Source organism: Neofelis nebulosa, chromosome 9, assembly GCF_028018385.1.
Source record: "Neofelis nebulosa isolate mNeoNeb1 chromosome 9, mNeoNeb1.pri, whole genome shotgun sequence".
NCBI classification, from domain to species: Eukaryota; Metazoa; Chordata; class Mammalia; order Carnivora; family Felidae; genus Neofelis; species Neofelis nebulosa.
Genome location: NC_080790.1, coordinates 51,171,073 through 51,187,970, shown reverse-complemented (window position 1 = coordinate 51,187,970; position 16,898 = coordinate 51,171,073). Strand labels below are relative to the sequence as shown.

At 42.5% G+C, this 16,898-nt stretch overlaps 1 protein-coding gene and 1 long non-coding RNA gene across 8 annotated transcripts in view; one reads left to right on the top strand and one right to left on the bottom strand.

Moving 5' to 3' along the window:
- The window catches only part of SFXN5 (sideroflexin 5), a 116,865-nt gene that overhangs the window by 63,618 nt on the left and 36,349 nt on the right, over positions 1 to 16,898 (bottom strand). For 5 of the 7 annotated variants that reach the window (XM_058683710.1, XM_058683708.1, XM_058683705.1 and 2 more), the window contains 3 exons: positions 13,767 to 13,793; positions 13,239 to 13,293; positions 11,218 to 11,243 (listed from right to left, as the gene is read on the bottom strand). The exons of the other annotated variants lie outside the window; for them this stretch is intronic. In XM_058683710.1, coding sequence (XP_058539693.1) covers positions 11,218 to 11,243; positions 13,239 to 13,293; positions 13,767 to 13,793 — 108 coding nt within the window. The remainder of the gene's footprint in view (positions 1 to 11,217; positions 11,244 to 13,238; positions 13,294 to 13,766; positions 13,794 to 16,898) is intronic. 7 annotated transcript variants of the gene reach the window in all.
- Positions 12,392 to 16,272, top strand: LOC131484917 (uncharacterized). The gene is made up of 3 exons (XR_009248497.1): positions 12,392 to 12,519; positions 13,049 to 13,191; positions 15,438 to 16,272. It is a non-coding gene; the product is annotated as an uncharacterized LOC131484917 (long non-coding RNA).

Sequence of the window (16,898 nt, the reverse complement as noted above, 5' to 3'; positions counted from 1 at the left end):
GCCAGGGCACCGTATTCCCATACACTACACATTTATTCACAGGGGTGCTTGTTCCAGGCTGGGAGAGGATTGGTCCTCATAGGACATTCACAGCATCTGCTTTAGCAGTAAACCCCTGAATAACACAAGAGTGGACGGCACCCAAGTTCCCAGGATGCCTCCAAGGCTGTAGGGACCTGAGATAACTGACTTGTCTTGGGTAGGAAGAAGAGAGTGGAAATTAATGGGGTGTCCTCAATAACACCCTGTCAACTAGAGACAGTGCTGGTATCCCATGGGTTATCTAGTTCATCCTAGTTAATGGCACCCATTAATTGTGTGAGGATCCAGTTGGCCTCTTATGGGGAAATGAGCCCCAAATTCAACTTCTCTGGTTTGCAAAGAAACAATATTGCTAAATGATGCATCTTTCTTTCTCAAGTGTTGATGGAATATTTATTAAAATTATTATGGCAGATTCTTCTTTGCCTACATATCAACCATTCTTCTCTTCTTGCTTACTAACAGAATTCCTATAGTTGGGAGATTCTGCATGAAATATAAACAGAAATGTTGTATGAGAGATTGAAGAAGTCTCCATAAAGGGAACTGACTCTGTTGGGAAGTACATTCTTTTACTCTTCCCTTTAATATGGATGTGAACTCTGACTCTTTAATATGGATGGCTAGAACTCTGACAACCGTATTGGGCTATGAGGGGATTCTGATGACAGAAGCCAGCACGGAGAATGGTGCAGAAATATGGAAGTCTGGGTTCCTGGTAGCATTACGGGGATCCACTTACCTCCAAACTTCTTTGACATGAGAGAGTAATAAATTATTTTCTTTAAGCCACTGTTATTTTGAAATTTTTAATATGCAGATGGTCCTATTCCTAACTGGTATAATCGTATAGTATGCTACAGAGAAAACCACAATACATCTCCAATGGCAGAATCATTCTCTCTGAAAATACAACACAGTAGAAAATAATAAGAAAAGAACACATTTGTAAAAAACAAACCACTTGCAATTCAAAATGTGTTCTTCTGACTACCTGATTAAAGAAGAGTCAAAACAAAACAGAAATTTCAAACTTATTTAGAAAATAAAAATATGGATCACTGTATACAAACACATATTAGATACAGCTAGGTATTAAGATATACTCAGAAGCAAATTCACAGCCCCAATAATTTTTATTAGAAAGAAAGAATGAGCATAAATAAAGTATTTGAGATAAAAAGTAAAAAAAAAAAAAAAAAAAAACCAAACTAAAACACCACAAATAAACCAAGGGAAAGAGGGAAAAAGGATATTATAAAAACAAAAGCAGAAATGAATAAATTAGAAGATGAAAATAGAAGAATTGATCAATACATCCAAGAGTTGATTCCTAGACACGAACCTCACAAATCTGGTAATTTTAATAAAGGAGATGAAGGTGACAAGGGGGGGGGGTGGGGGACAGAACTCAAAACCCATCCAAGGAAAGATTGTTATATTTTAAAATGTCAATATTTAAAACTTTCCACAACAAAGACACCAAAGAATGAAGAGAAAATAGCTGGAAGAGATCTGCAATGTATATAATTCAAAGGATTAGTACCCAATATATAAAGAACTCTTAAAATTAATTTGGAAAATACAGCCAATGGAAGAATGGACAAAGGATGTGAACAGGTAATTCACAGAAGAGGAAATATAAATGGTAAGTACATAGATGAAAAGAAGCACAAGCTTTTTGGTATTCAGGGAAACAAAAACTAAAACCATAGTGAGATGCTACCTTTCTCCCATCAGGTTGTCATAAAAAAAAAAATCTAAAAATATAAATACCAATGTTACTAAGGTGTAGTGAAATGTAGCCTTCCTGAAGGGAAATTTGGCAATAGCTATCAAAAATGCAAATGTGTATACCTATTTACACAGCAAATTCACTTTCTAGAATGGGCCTTTGAGAAATCTTCATACTTGGGTGAGAAGAATTTCACAAGAATTTTTCACAGTGCTGTTATTTCTTTTTTGTTTGTTTATTTGTTTTAGAAAGAGAGAGAGCAGGTAAGCAGAGGAGGAGAGAGAGAGAGAGAGAGAGAGAGAGAGAGAGAGAGAGAGAGAGAGAGAATCTCAAGCAGGCTCCATGCTCAGCATGGAGCCCAATGCAGGGCTCAATCCCACAACCCTGGGATCATGAATTGAGCTGAAATCAAGAGTTGGACGTTCAACTGACTGAACTACCCAGGAGCCTCACAGCACTGTTATTTCTAATAGCAAATAATCAGAAACAACCTAAGTCCATCACTGGGGGAGAGAATATTACTCAGCAGGAAAAAACAAATGAATGAATGAATGATGAACCAGATCTTTATGTAGCCAAATTACTAAATGTAATAAGCTAATTGTAGACAAATAAGTATACTGTTGTATTTTTAATGGAAAAAATACAAAACAAAAAAGAACGTTTAAATGATGATTCATATATATGCAAATGCCTAGAAAAAAACCTGAAAATTCACATCAAAGTTCTAACAGAGGTTACTTCTAGGAGCAGATTTCGGATTGAGACTTGTCAGAGGAATTTCTACTTTTTTTGCGTTGTTTGAATTCTGAGCTGAGAGAACATATTCATGTATTACTTGTATAACTTTAAAAATATTCTTTAAAAAGTCTTGGTGGTATTTTTGAATTCCAAAGAACATATTCATGTATTACTTGTATAATTTTATAAAATATACAGAGAAGATTTTTTTTTTAATCCTGAGGATATTTCTGAACTCCAAAGATAAAAAGAAAAAATACCAAAGGATCCTAAGGGGAGTGGGGGAGGTTTACCTACAAAGGAAAAGAGAATCAGGCCAACTATTGTTCATGTATGAGAGAGAAAAAAAATACATTTCCAGATATGCAAGGACTCAAAAAGTATATTGCCCACACACTCTGAATATTATTCACAGACGTGCTCTAGCCAAACATAGAATGCGCGCGCGCACACACACACACACACACACACACACACACACACACACAAAGCCTAAATAATTGTGAAGTTTCATACAGGTATTAATTAAGCAAAGATTCAAAAATCTGATGAGATTCCAGATTATCTCCAAAATCTTGGCAGGTGTGTGTGGGTAAAATGGTAAAGCAGAGAATAGAGGAAAATGGTATGTTAAAAATCTCTTCCAGGGCACCTGGGTGGCTCAGTCAGTTAAGCATCCAACTTTGGCTCAGCTCAAGATCTCACAGTTCGTGGGTTCGAGCCCCACGACAGGCTCTATGCTCACAGCTTGGAGCCTAGAGTCTGCTTCAGATTCTGTGTCTTCCTCTCTCCCTTCCCTTCCACTGCTTGCACTCTGTCTCTCTCTCTCTCTCTCTCTCAAAAATAAACATTAAAAAAAAGTCTCTTCCTATGTGAGGAGGGTTAAGGAGGTCGTATTTATTATTCAATTATTAATTGAATAATTTATTATTAATATAGGGTAAATATAATAGAACCTCTCTATAAAATATTACAGATGAATAGTAATTAGAGAAAAGTAGGATGTTTCCCTTCCAAACTACTTAAGAAACCAAAGGACCATTGAGAAGGTCACTCTAGTACAAATCAGGAAAGGAAGTGGAAACAATAGCAAAGCTTAATAAACCAACAACAAACTATTTGATGGCTGGGATAAGTAGTCACAATAACCAGTAGCAGAACAAATATGAATGGGTTCCGTTTATTATTAAAATTAAAGACAGTGTTTCTCAAACTGAGTGAAGAAGTAAAACTCAGCTACATTTTGTCAAGAGACATACAATACAAAAAATGCAGAAACAAAATGTCACTCATATAAAGGTGTGGGCAATGATTTACAGAGCAAATAAACAAAACAGGAATAGAAACACTGATATAAGATGAAGTAGAATTCAAGACAATATTCATTGAAACAGGGACACTTTGTGTGTGCATGTGAGAGAGAGAAATAGAGAGCTCTGTCACCATGCATCGCTATTACAGTACCATCAACTATATTCCCTATGCTAAATCTTTTATTCCCGTAACTTTTTCATACCATACCTGGAAGCCTGATCTCCCAGTCCCCTTTACCCATTTTGCCCACCTCCCCACCCCCTTCCCTCTGGCTTAACAACAGTTTGTTCTCTGTAATTATAGGTCTGCTTCTGCTTTTTGGTTACTCATTTGTTTTTTTGTTTTGTTTGTTGTTGTTGTTTTTTAGATTCCACATATAAGTGAAATCATATGGTATTTGTCTTTCTTTGTCTAACTTATTTCACTTAGCATGATACTTTCTAGGTCTATCCCTGTTGTCACAAATGGTAAGATCTCATCCTTGTTATGGATGAGTAATGTCCCACATATAGATATACCACATCTTCCCTATCCATTCAGGATGGACACTTGAATTGTTTCTATACCTTGGCTATTGTAAATAATGCTGCAATAAACATAGGTGTGCACGTATCTTTTTGAATTAGTGTTTTCATATTCTTTGGGTAAATATGCAGTAATGGGATCATTGGATCATATGGTATTTCTATTTTTAATTTTTTGAGAACCTTCATGCTGTTTTCTACAGTGGCTGCACCTATTTACATTCTCACCAATAGTGCACGAGGGTTCCTTTCTCTCCACATCTTCACCAACATTTATTATTTCATCTTTTTGGTTTCAGCCATTCTGACAGGGGTAAGGTGATATCTCATTATGTTTTTTAAAATTTTAATGTTTACTTATTTTTGAGAGGGGGAGGAGCAGAAAGAGAGGGAGACACAGAATCTGAAGCAGGCTCCAGGCGCTGAGCTGTCAGCACAGAGCCCAGTGAGGGGCTCGAACCCACGAGCTGTGAGATCATGACCTGAGCCGAAGTTGGATGCTTAACTGACTGAGCCACCCAAACGCCCCTCTCATGGTTTTGATTTGCATTTTCCTGATGATGCATGATGTTGAGCATCTTTTCAGGTGTCTGTGAGCTACCTGTATGTCTTCTTTAGAAAAATGTCCATTCAGGGGCACCTGGGTGGCTCAGTCGGTTAAGCGTCCAACTTTGGCTCAGGTTATGATCTCACAGCTCATGGGTTCGAACTCTGCATCGGGCTCTGTGCTGACAGCTCAGAGCCTGGAGCCCGCTTTGGATTCTGTGTCTCCCTCTCTCTCTGCCCCTGCCCTGCTCACACTCTGTCTCTCTCTCTCTCTCTCAAATATAAATAAACATTTTTTAAAAATTAAAGAAGATGTGGTCTATATATACAATGGAATACTACTTGGCAGTGAGAAAGAATGAAATCATGCCATTTGCAGCAATGTAGCTGGAACTGGAAGGTATTATGCTAAGTGAAATAAGTTAGTCAGAGAAAGACTGATATCATATGTTTTCACTCATATGTGGATCTTGAGAAACTTAGCAGAAGACCATGGAGAAAGGGAAGGGGAAAAAATAGTTACAAACAGAGAGGGAGAGAGGCAAACCATAAGAGGCTCTTTTTTAAAATTTTTTTTTCAACGTTTTTTATTTATTTTTGGGACAGAGAGAGACAGAGCATGAATGGGGGAGGGGCAGAGAGAGAGGGAGACACAGAATCGGAAACAGGCTCCAGGCTCCGAGCCATCAGCCCAGAGCCTGACGCGGGGCTCGAACTCACGGACCGCGAGATCGTGACCTGGCTGAAGTCGGACGCCCAACCGACTGCGCCACCCAGGCGCCCCGAAAATTAACATTTTAACACTATTGACTCTCAATCCACAAACAAGGTATATATCTGACTTTACTGAGGTCTTCCTTCATTTCTCTCAGCAACGCATGTAATTTTCAGCGGAGAAATCCTGTATAACCTCTGAAGCATTTATTCTTGAAGATTTTATATCTTTTATGTCATTGTAAATGATGTATAAGGCTTTTTGCTGCTGGTATATAGAAATATAATTGATTTTTGTATATTGACCTTGTAGCCTGCTACCTTGTTAAGTTTATTTATTAATTCTAGCCACTTTTTGGAAAATTCCTTAGGATTTTCTATGTACACAATCATGTTGTTTTCAAATAAAAGCAGTTTTACTGTTTCCTATCCAAAAAAAAAAAAAATGTTGCTATGGTACCTTATAGTTTTAAGTGCTATTGTAAATACTACCTTTTTTTAAACATTATATTCTAGACGTTTTTTATAGGTCCAAAGGCCTATAATAATGTTTTATATACTGATCTTACATCCAGACATCTTCAAAAATAGTAGTTCTAATAGTTTGCCTATGCTCATGAATGTTCTTGTTTCTTCCTTTCCAATCCTATTACTACTGATTTATTTTGTCATGTGTTACTGTATTTGCTAGTCTTCCAGGAAAATGTTGGATATCAGATACTCTTACCCTGTCCCAGACATTAAGAATTTACCTTCATCTTGGGGCGCCTGGGTGGCGCAGTCGGTTGAGCATCCGACTTCAGCCAGGTCACGATCTCGCGGTCCGTGAGTTCGAGCCCCGCGTCAGGCTCTGGGCTGATGGCTCAGAGCCTGGAGCCTGTTTCCGATTCTGTGTCTCCCTCTCTCTGCCCCTCCCCCGTTCATGCTATGTCTCTCTCTGTCCCAAAAATAAAAATAAAAAATGTTAAAAAAATAAAAAAAAAAGAATTTACCTTCACCTGTTTCATCTTTAAGAATGCTGCTTGCTTTGGGGTTGGGATTTTTTTTTTTTTTTTTTTTGGATAGACCCTCTATAAATTAACAATGTTCCCTTCTGAATCTAATCTGCTCTTAAAAAAAAAAAAGTCATAAATGGAGTTATGTTTCATTTTACCAAATCATTTTTCTAAATGTACTGAGATTATCACATTTCTCCTTTAATTTGTTAATGTGATGAACTCTATTAATATATTCCTAATGTTATCATTCTTAGTAAAAATCGGTTATGACATATCTTAATGCATTGCTGGATTCAATTTGTTATTTCATTTGGACTTCTATTTGTAATTTCATAAGTGATATTAGCATACAATTTTTCTTTCTTCCATTTAGTTCTTTGGTATTGGTCTCAAAGTGCCTCATGAATGAACTGGGAACATTTCTTCTTTTTATCCTCTTTCTTGAGTATAATGAAAATTGAGTTTGGCTATTGTTTTAAGAGTAGTCATCCAGAGGGGCACTTGGGTGGCTCAGTCGGTTAAGGGTCCAACTTTGGCTCAGGTCATGATCTCACAGTTTGTGAGTTCAAGTCCCGTGTCGGGCTCTGTGCTGACAGCTCAGAGCCTGAAGCCTGCTTCAGATTCTCTGTCTCCCTCTCTCTCTGCCCCTCCCCTGTTTGTGCTCTGTCTCTCTCTCTCAAAAATAAATAAACATTAAAAAAATAAAAATAAAGAGTAGTCATCTGGAAGATCATGGGAGTCTAGTGGTTATGTTTTGTTCGTTCTTTGGTGCATATATTTTATTTTTTTTTAATTTTTTTTAACATTTATTTATTTTTGAGACAGAGAGAGAGCATGAACAGGGGAGGGTCAGAGAAAGAGGGAGACACAGAATCTGAAACAGGCTCCAGGCTCTGAGCTGTCAGCACAGAGCCCAATGCGGGGCTCGAACCCACGGACCGCGAGATCATGACCTGAGCCGAAGTTGGACGCTTAACCGACTGAGCCACCCAGGCGCCCCTGGTGCATATATTTTAAACAGCTGATTTAATTTCTTGTTATTCATAGTCTAGTCATATTCCTTATTTCCTCTTGCTTGGTGGTCTTTGGGAAGCTGTGCTTTCCTAGAAATGTGCCCTTTTCTTCCAGGTCTTCAGATTTATTACCCCATATCGTTTAATGCATTCTGATCTTTTAAAGTTCCATTGTATATACAGTTACTGTACTTTTTATTCCTAATATTGTTTATTTGCATCTTCTTTTTTCTTGTTTAGTGTTTCCAGAAATGTCTATTGAATTAGTCCTTACACAGAAGTTAGAAATTTACCCTCAAGATATATCTCTAACTATATCAAAACAATATGCACAAGATTACCCATTCTGGCATAATTCATCATAGCAATATAGTGGACGTAGTCTCAATGTCCATATGAAGGAAATTAGCTGAATAAATTATGCCACTTCCACAAAGTAGACAGTTAGATAGCCATTTAAAAAAAAGAATGATGGGGCACCTGGGTGGCTCAGTTGGTTGAGTGTCCGACTTCAGCCCAGGTCATGATCGTGCAGTTTGTGAGTTCAAGCCCCACATCACTGCTGTTGCTGCTGTCAGCAGAGCCCCCTTTGGATCCTCTGTCCCCCTCTCTCTGCCCCTCCCCTCCTTGCACTCTCTCAAAAATAAACAAATGTTAAAAAGAAAAAAAAAACAGAACAAGGAAGACCTGTATAAACTGATGGGCCGTGATTTCTAGAATATGTGATTAAGTGGAAAAAACAATGTGCAAAAGAGTATATATAGAATGCTACCTTTTGTATAAGAAAAAATGGGACCTATATTTGTATCTGCTTATTTTTAGAAAAAGAAATAGGACGGATAAAATTGTTTACCTGCACAGGATAGGTGAAAAGGGAAGTGGAACTTTTTAAACATTTTATTTTAGAGAGAGAGAGAGCACACACAGGAGAGAGGGGCAGAGGGAGAGAGAAAGAGGATCCCAAGCAGGCTCTGTGCTCAGTGCAGAGCCCAATGCAGGGCTCAATCCCACGCCCCTGTGATCATCACCTAAGCCCAAATCAATAGATGCTCAACCAACTGAGCCACCCAGATGCCCCAGGGAGTGGAACGTTTATCATGCCTTTTTATATAGCTTTGACTTATGTTGATATTTTAGATATTAACAAAAATCAATAGGAACAGAAAAGCAACTAAAACTGAATGCCAACAATAACAAATAAACCTAACTGTATATCAAACAAATAACCACACAGAAGAAAAACATTACTTCAAATAACTTTTGACCACAATTCTGTGACTGTACACCCTCAGGAGGATAGAGTCCAAGGACAAAAAGAACTTCAAAGAAATCTTGAACTTCACTTAATACACTTTTGGGGAATAGTACTGATATAGCAATTCTGAAATTCTTTCATTTGTGTGCGAGATTTGGTAAGCGAGTATACATGTTTGTTGGCTTCTCATTCAGGGAGGAGGGGGATATAAATATGAAATGGGAGGAAGGAAGACCTCTGAGATGTTGGATTGGGATTAAAGGTATTGGCATAAACTCATCATTTTTAAGAAGTGGTATTTCCTAGCTATGCATGCTAAGAGGGCCTAGAAACAATGAGGCTCCGGCAACAGTGAGCACACCTAAGCATTCAGATCTTGGTTTCTAAATGCCATTCTTCTCTGAAGAGAATCAGAGCTGTTTGTAGAAATGTATGATTCCAGGACTGGGGCAGAGACCACAAGATGAGTCTGGAATATCTATACATTGTGCCAAAAAGTACTAAAGTATCAGAGGATAAAGAGGACTTGTCAAATGGACAGAGAAACTGCTTTAAAGGTTTTCTATTGGTCACATTTGGGACAATCTGCATATGAAAATGAATAATGACAGAAGTAAATTGTTATCAACCAAATACAAAAAATACACCCACCATACTTACTGATAATTTAAAAAACATTAAAAGGGAAAGGCAGATGGGAAAACGTTTTTTTACAGAAGGGAGGTCTGCAAATACACAGAGAAGGAATGAGACCTATGAGATATATAGGAAACTTCCAGACTAAGCAATGACTCTGTTCCCAGTCAGGTTTTCACTGATAGATATACTATCTGTTGGTCATTCTTACCTTTTTTCAGTTTTAGGCTAATACGAAGAAAGCCACTATAAACATTTGTGTACAGAAATTTGTGGGGACATATGTCTTCATTTCTCTTGGAGGAAACGCCAACAAGTACGTTACTGACTCACATCATATGTAATGTATGTTCACTTTCCAAGAGACCACAATACCATCTCACACATGCCCCTGCCCTGGTCCCGATCCCAGCTCTAGGATTACACGCTGCATTTCATTGCTATCTCTTTAACACTGTAGGTATAATCCAGGAGAAGTGAGGGAAAATACCCTCTAAAAGACTTGTACAAAGCAGCACTGTTTGTTGTTCACTCCAAACCCCAGTATTGTCACCAGGACATGCTACTTACAGGGGAGTTTTCCCAAAAAGCTTAGGAAGTCAGAAAATAAGGGGGATGGATAAGTAAATTTTGATATAGTTCTAACAAGGCGATATGACACAGAAAGCAATGAAAAAAGAACAAATAAATACTACATACACCAATATGGGTGAGTCAATATGGATGTCCGTACAGTATGGATGAGTCCCACAGATAATTTTGAGGGAAAGAAGACAGACCAAAAAAAGTACATCCTGGTGATATCCTTCATATAAAATTCAGTAATAGGCAAACTTGGAATATAGTAAAGGAAGTCAGAAAAGTGATTCCCTGTTGGGGTAGTGACTGAGGGGTACACGAGAGGTTCCTGAGATGCTGCTAGGCTCTGAATCTAAGTGCAGGTTACTTGGATGTACTTGCTTTGTGAAAACGTACCACACTGTACATTTATGATGAATGCACCCTTCTATACATGTGTTATATATATATATATATATATTTTTTTTTTTAAAGAGCAAACTTAACCTTGATTCCAAAACTAAACAAAAAGAATACTGAATCCTTTATGAGTTAATTTTAATTTTTTTTAACATTTATTTATTTTTGAGAGACAGAGTGTGAGCAGGGCAGGGGCCGAGAGAGAGCGAGACACAGGATCCAAAGCAGGCCCCAGGTTCTGAGTGTCGGCACAGAGCCCAATGTGAGGCTCGAACCCACGAACCGTGAGATGATGACCTGAGCCAAAGTCAGATACTTAACCTACTGAGCCACCCAAGCACCCCTCTGAGTTAATTTTAAACTTTAGGTTTCAGCAGGCATGCTTATTTTCTGACTTTCTAAGCTTTTTGGGAAAAGTCTTTTGTAAGGAGCACGTCCTAGTGGCAATACTCAGGATGGGAACGTGCAGGGACAAAGGTACTTAGAGGCTCTGTCTTAGGTGCACATTGGCACACTTTTGTGGACAGAAGTTCAACAATACACACCAAGAGATTTAAAAAGACATGCATGCTACTTTACCTGCTAATTCCCCTCCAGGAATTAATCTTAAATCAACATCTCAAATATTTATGATATTACTCTATCACATAACTCTATTACGATATAGAGTTATACATTAACACTTTTTTAGAAAAGAAAACCCTTTGAAGGCAGTACTTACAATTGGCGTCCCAAAAGGAATGTAACCTGAGAGGGGAGAGGAAAGGGTCAGGTCTTACAGTCCCACCCCCATCCCACTCCACCCCTCAACAGAGGCACCAGAAGAGACCTCTAGACTTGGTCTTGTCAATGGTCCTGATGAGGGAGGTCAGGTCAGCGAGGCAGGAGGCACCTCTAGCCCCCAGAGCTTTTCCCGGCTCAGCCCTCCCCAGGATGGAGGGCTCCCCCGTGTCCCCCAGCCACCCTCTCTCTGTCCCCCTTTGGCCAGATACTTCTCCCTCCAAAACTCAGAAGCCCTCTGCTGAGGTCAGGGCTGCCCACCGCTGGGAACACCATGCACTTGGTGCTACAGTTGGTGTTCCTTCCATGATTTCCTCCAGGAGGCACCATGTCCCCTGCCCACGCCCACTACACACAGCACGCTGCCTTCAAAGGCCCCAGAATGCCCTCCTTCTTCTCTCAGCTTACCTTTCTAGCACACAGCCTTACTTCAGTTCTGAAAGGGGAACTCTCCACACACTTGAGATGTGCACCTCTAACTGCCAGGGGTACTCTTTAAAATCTCTCCTACCCTGCCTAAACATCCTCAGTAGAGCAGGCCCCAGGCACTGTCTCCTCACTGCTCGCTTCCCTGGACTATCGGAGGCCCCGTCTGCTGCCCTCCACCTCCCACTGTCAGTGGGCGGCCCTGTGTCCCTGGCCTCTAGCTTATGGCAGGCAGTCAGCTGGCGGGCTGGACAGCAGAGAACCACACTTATCTGGGTTATCTAAAGCAAAGGTTCGCATCCTGACTGTGCAGAATTGCGCATGCACATGAACCGTCACTCTACTGCCCGCATTCCTCTGGAGATGGGCCCCAGGTTTGACTGGAGAATTACAAGAGGATCCAGGCCCCAGGTGAGAGCGTGCTGTGGCCCGGTGCACCTACAGCCGTAGCTGCAAGATGCTCGGCCAGAGGCCTTTGCTACCTGGGAGTTCCTCACAGCCAAGCAAGGAGGGTCCGTGGGCACGCAATGCCTCAGCACGGTGAGGTCACGTGGTTGTTTGTTCTCTCACTCACATGAGGTCAGGCTGTCTGGGGGTGGGGATCCTGACTGCCTCAGCTGAGAACACCTCTTGGTAGAGACTCTTTCTCCAGCCACCTGAGGACTTCTCAAGGCAGCAGCCAACAGCCCTCCCACCCACCCTGCAAGAATGCCCCAGTGCACTGAGAAATGCCACGCAGTAGGCATCAACACTCTGGTGGGAGTCTGACCTCTGCTGTGTGACTCTGGACAGGGCCTGTGGCCTCTCGGAACTATAGGTAGGACAAACACGTGAGGCCAGGCCCCGTGTGTGCAAGTGTTTTCTGGGCTACTAAGCTCATGCACACAGAGCTTCCCTCTAGTGACCACTGGGCAGGGACTTCCTGGGGGCAGGGACTTCCTGGGGGCAGGGACTTCGTGGGGGCAGGGATCTTATGTCCACTTTCCCACCCCAGCCCCTCTACCACTGGTCTCCACAGAATGGGAATCCACCCTCCCTGTGTGCACAGTAGTGCTAATGCAGTTTATGCATTCTGGAGTACAGGTTAATAGCAGGATCGGACACCAGGGAGTTAGCCTGGGGATTAAGTGCCTTTAAGGGAGCGTGGTTTGCAAGGAAAGAGCACAGTACGCACAGGTAGGTGAGAGAGAAGATAGGGCTTGCCGGAAGCAGGTATCATCCCTGAGGCTGCCGCCGTAGGTGGGTGGTGTATAACAGGAAAAGGAGCCCCAGATTCACCTGTGGAGGCCTCCACTGCACCCCAACTGCTCAGGAAGAAAAGGCAGACAGGCACATTTTTTTTAAAGCCCCACAGGTGATTCTAAGGCCTGGCCAGAGACGTGTATGGTCGAGCCAAGGTGAATACGGAGGTGCAAACTGGCCGTGTGTGTAACAGGTTCTGCCCCTCCTCAGGTTGGTGCATCTGGATGCTTCTGCAGCTGTGACCGTGGTAAGCGCCCGAGGTCGGGCAGATTCAGGAGGGTCCCAGGGGCTTACCTGACATTCTAAAGGGCATGAAGATCTTCTCATTGGTATCTGGGTGTAGAATAGCCTGGCAAGAGCAGGGAACAGAGCACAGGGTGACTGTGGGGAGGAGGAGGAGGGAGGGAAAGGAGAGCTCCCCCCGGAGGACTGGAAGGCCAGTCCTTTCTCACCATTCAAGGCAAGAGAAACAAAACACGGGCAGCAAACAGGACTTTTCCTGATTAATGCTCAAAGCTGAATGCAGGTGAGTGGGACTGGGTCCTCTGTCCCCTGTGCCTAGCATTTAGTGGGCATGTAAGAAGGATTTTGTAAAGGAGCCCACAGGGAAGGAGCTCAGGGGCCCAGGAGAAGGCAAGGGGCCTGAGCTCTGGCATTCAGAAACTCAGGCCCTGGGTGTTGGGGAAGAAGGGACGGCAGGGCAGCACGTGGCAAATGGGAGGGGCAAGGCTGAGCAGCACAGCCATGATTCCCCAGGACAGCGCAGGGCAAGGTCCAGGAGAGCAGAGAGGAGGGAAGGAAATGAATCCAAAATTGAATTACCTGCTTGATTTTCTGTGCACTCCAGAGCTGCAAGGAAGGAAGGGAGAGAAAAAGGAAAAGAAAATAAAGGACAAAAATTCAAAGCACATATCAATTTAAAGTCTCAAAGCCCCATATTTTAACCAAGAGATCCAGTTCGGAGGGCCTGAGAAGCTCAGGCTGTCCTGATGCCCCCAGGACTGGCAGCATCCCTGGGGCTGTGGCATCAGGGAGCCCAGAACAGCAGAGCTCGGGTCTCTCATGCAGGTCATTTCAACCAAGGGTCCTCTGCTCTGGCTGCGCTGTAAAATTACTTGAAAAATTCTTCCAGCAATTCTCTAGTTGATTCTAAGGTATGGCCAGGTATGGAGTCCCGATTTCAATGAAGTTACTTTAATTGTCTCCCAGAATCATTAGAGGCAGCATAACACAGATTTTTCAAGGCTGGACAGACTGCCTGGATGCCTGGCTTTGCCACTTCTTCTGCTGAACCTCCATTTCCTCATCTGTAGAATGCGGATAATAGCTCTGCCTCCAACATTGTTAAAGAGGAATAGGAAAAGTGACTGACGCAGCGATGGACACACAGGAAGGGCTTTATTGCTGCCGACTGCTGTGGGCATTATTTTCCTATTGTTGCTGTTATTATAACAAGGTTATAAAGAGAAGTTGCTTTCAAATGGGCAGTGAGGTCTCTCCAGCACATCACAGGAGACAGGCTGGAGGGACAGAACAATTGCCAGTTCCTTCAAATGACACAAATGCTGTATTTCATTGAATCTAAGACATCACTGATCCTAAGATACACTGGCATGTCCCACTAAGAAATAAAAGTATAACATAATGCCAAGACCTCCATCAATTAACAGACTCATCCCATTTGAGAGATGTTAACATGTGAGAAGATAAACCTTTCAAAAAGAAATCAAGCAAACAGAGTCAAAATTTATGGGCAAACCAAAGGCGGGGCATTTTTAAAGGAGCAAGAAGGTATGGGGTGAGAGGGAGGAGGTGGCCAGCAGTTGATTTGAGTTTTACAAGAGAACGCTTCAGTTACGCTTCATTTATATAGCAGCATTGTCATCTGGAATATAAATTAAGCTGCAGAAGGCTACTGGGTAGCAGAAACAGAAGCATAAGATTGATATATTAAAGTTTATGCATTTTACTCACAGCAGAGTCCCTCAAGCCTTAATCAACAGCCTAATTATCCTTATTTTAGATACATTTCAAACATATTTGATTGTCTGCTATTCCAGACCCTCAAAGATTAGAAATGGTAGATTTTTTTTTTAATAATTAGGGGAAAAGGGGACTGAAGAGAGAAAAACTAAATGCAAAATCACTGTTGGCCAAAGAAGGTGAGTCAGTGCATAACAGCAAAGAGGTAAAAAAAAGTGATAAAAGGCAGATCCTCTATTGCTCAGAAAGTGCCTTCATACAGTGCGCCTCCAGTCCCAGCACCAGCTCTGGTGCAACCCCAGGCCCTGTGCTCAGATTCCTGACACCCCATACTCCTCACCCAGGATCAGAATCTTCCATTTCTAGGTCCAGCTTCTTAGAGGCACGGGCATGCATGCTGCTGTCCTCCATTATCTGCCACAGTGCTGGGCACACAGCAAACCTAAAGCTATTCTAAATTAAAATTCTACTCTAATCTATTCTATTCTATTCTAAATGTTTATTTCTTAGAGAGCATGAGCTTGAGAGAGGGAGACAAAGGATCTGAAGCAGGCTCCTCACCGCTAGCACAGAACCCTACGTGGGGCTCAAACCCATGAACCAGGAGATTATGACCCAAGCCGAAGTTGGATGCCTAACTGACTGAGCCACCCAGGCGCTCCAAAATTTTATTTGAAAAAAAAAAAAGTGCAAGATCTCTTTATATAACTCTTATAAAAAGAAAAGAAAAGAAAAAATTCCCCACGATTCTGATGAAGAGCTGGGGTGGAAAACACTGGTCTAAGACATCAAACGACAGTACAAAGAACAGGTATTAGAACTGTGTTCAAATCACTTGCTGGTTGTGTGATTACTCTGCCTATGTGCCTCAGTTTCTCCATCAGTGAAATGGGTTGTTGTAAGAGTAGGGCAGAACCATGCTGGATGCTCCCAGCAGTTTGCATTTCCCTTTGGGCACACAGCGAAGCCTGTGTTTCCAGCTTCCCTCATGGGCAGGTGGGCTCATGTGATGGGGTGCTGGCTAATGAACTATGGGTGGAAGTGACATTCACCACACCTCCACCAGGCCTGGCCCCGCAACCTCCCGCAGAGGATCCAGTGGAGGCTGGTGGCAGCGAAGCCACGAGGCAGAGGAGGCCAGGCCCTGGACAATGGCATGTGCCCTGTTCCCCAGCAGCACTGGACTCTGACATGAGAGAGAAATAGACCTTTGTGCGTAAGTCCCTGAAATCTGGGGTTGTTTGTTCCGGTGCTTGGCTCACCCTGACTAAACAGAGGTCTCAATGAGGTGTACATATCTAAAATACTCAGCCCCTGGAACGTGCTCAATGAATGCCTAAAGTAGAGGAGAAGTCATTCATTCAAATGAGCAATCTATTTTTAAGGGACTTAATTATTTTTCAGAGTAACTTCATCTCGATTGTCTTTATTCCTACAACATGCCTGTGAGGTAGGTAGATTATTTTCAGACAAAGCAACTCGTCTCAGAGAGAATAAGTGACTCAGCCAGGGTCCTCCGGGTTGGTGGCAGGATGGAGATGGGCCCCCGGGCCTACCCGGCCTCTCGACTCATGTTCTCCTGCTCTCCAGGAGCCTCTGGAGCAGATCGGTGCCTGGTGTGGCCAGGGTGACTGCCGTGCCTGAGGCACGAGAAGAGGAGGAGAGTCAGCTGACATCATCCTGGGGTCCCCGAACCTCTTCCTTGCAGCCCGGTGGCTGATACCCCTCGCCAGCACCTGTTGCTCTCCTCCCGCAGAAGTCCAGCTGCGCAGCCCAGTGCTTGTAACCCACGGCCACGGCCATGTCCCTCAGGTGCAAGGACTGCCTCCTCTGCCCCACCCAGGAGCGGGGGCGTCAGCGGCAAGGCCAGGGACCCAGCGCACACAGACATATTCCCCACCCTGCAATGACACTACCACACCATGCAGGCCAGTGCCACAGATAAGAGGCGATAACAAAGCCTCACACATA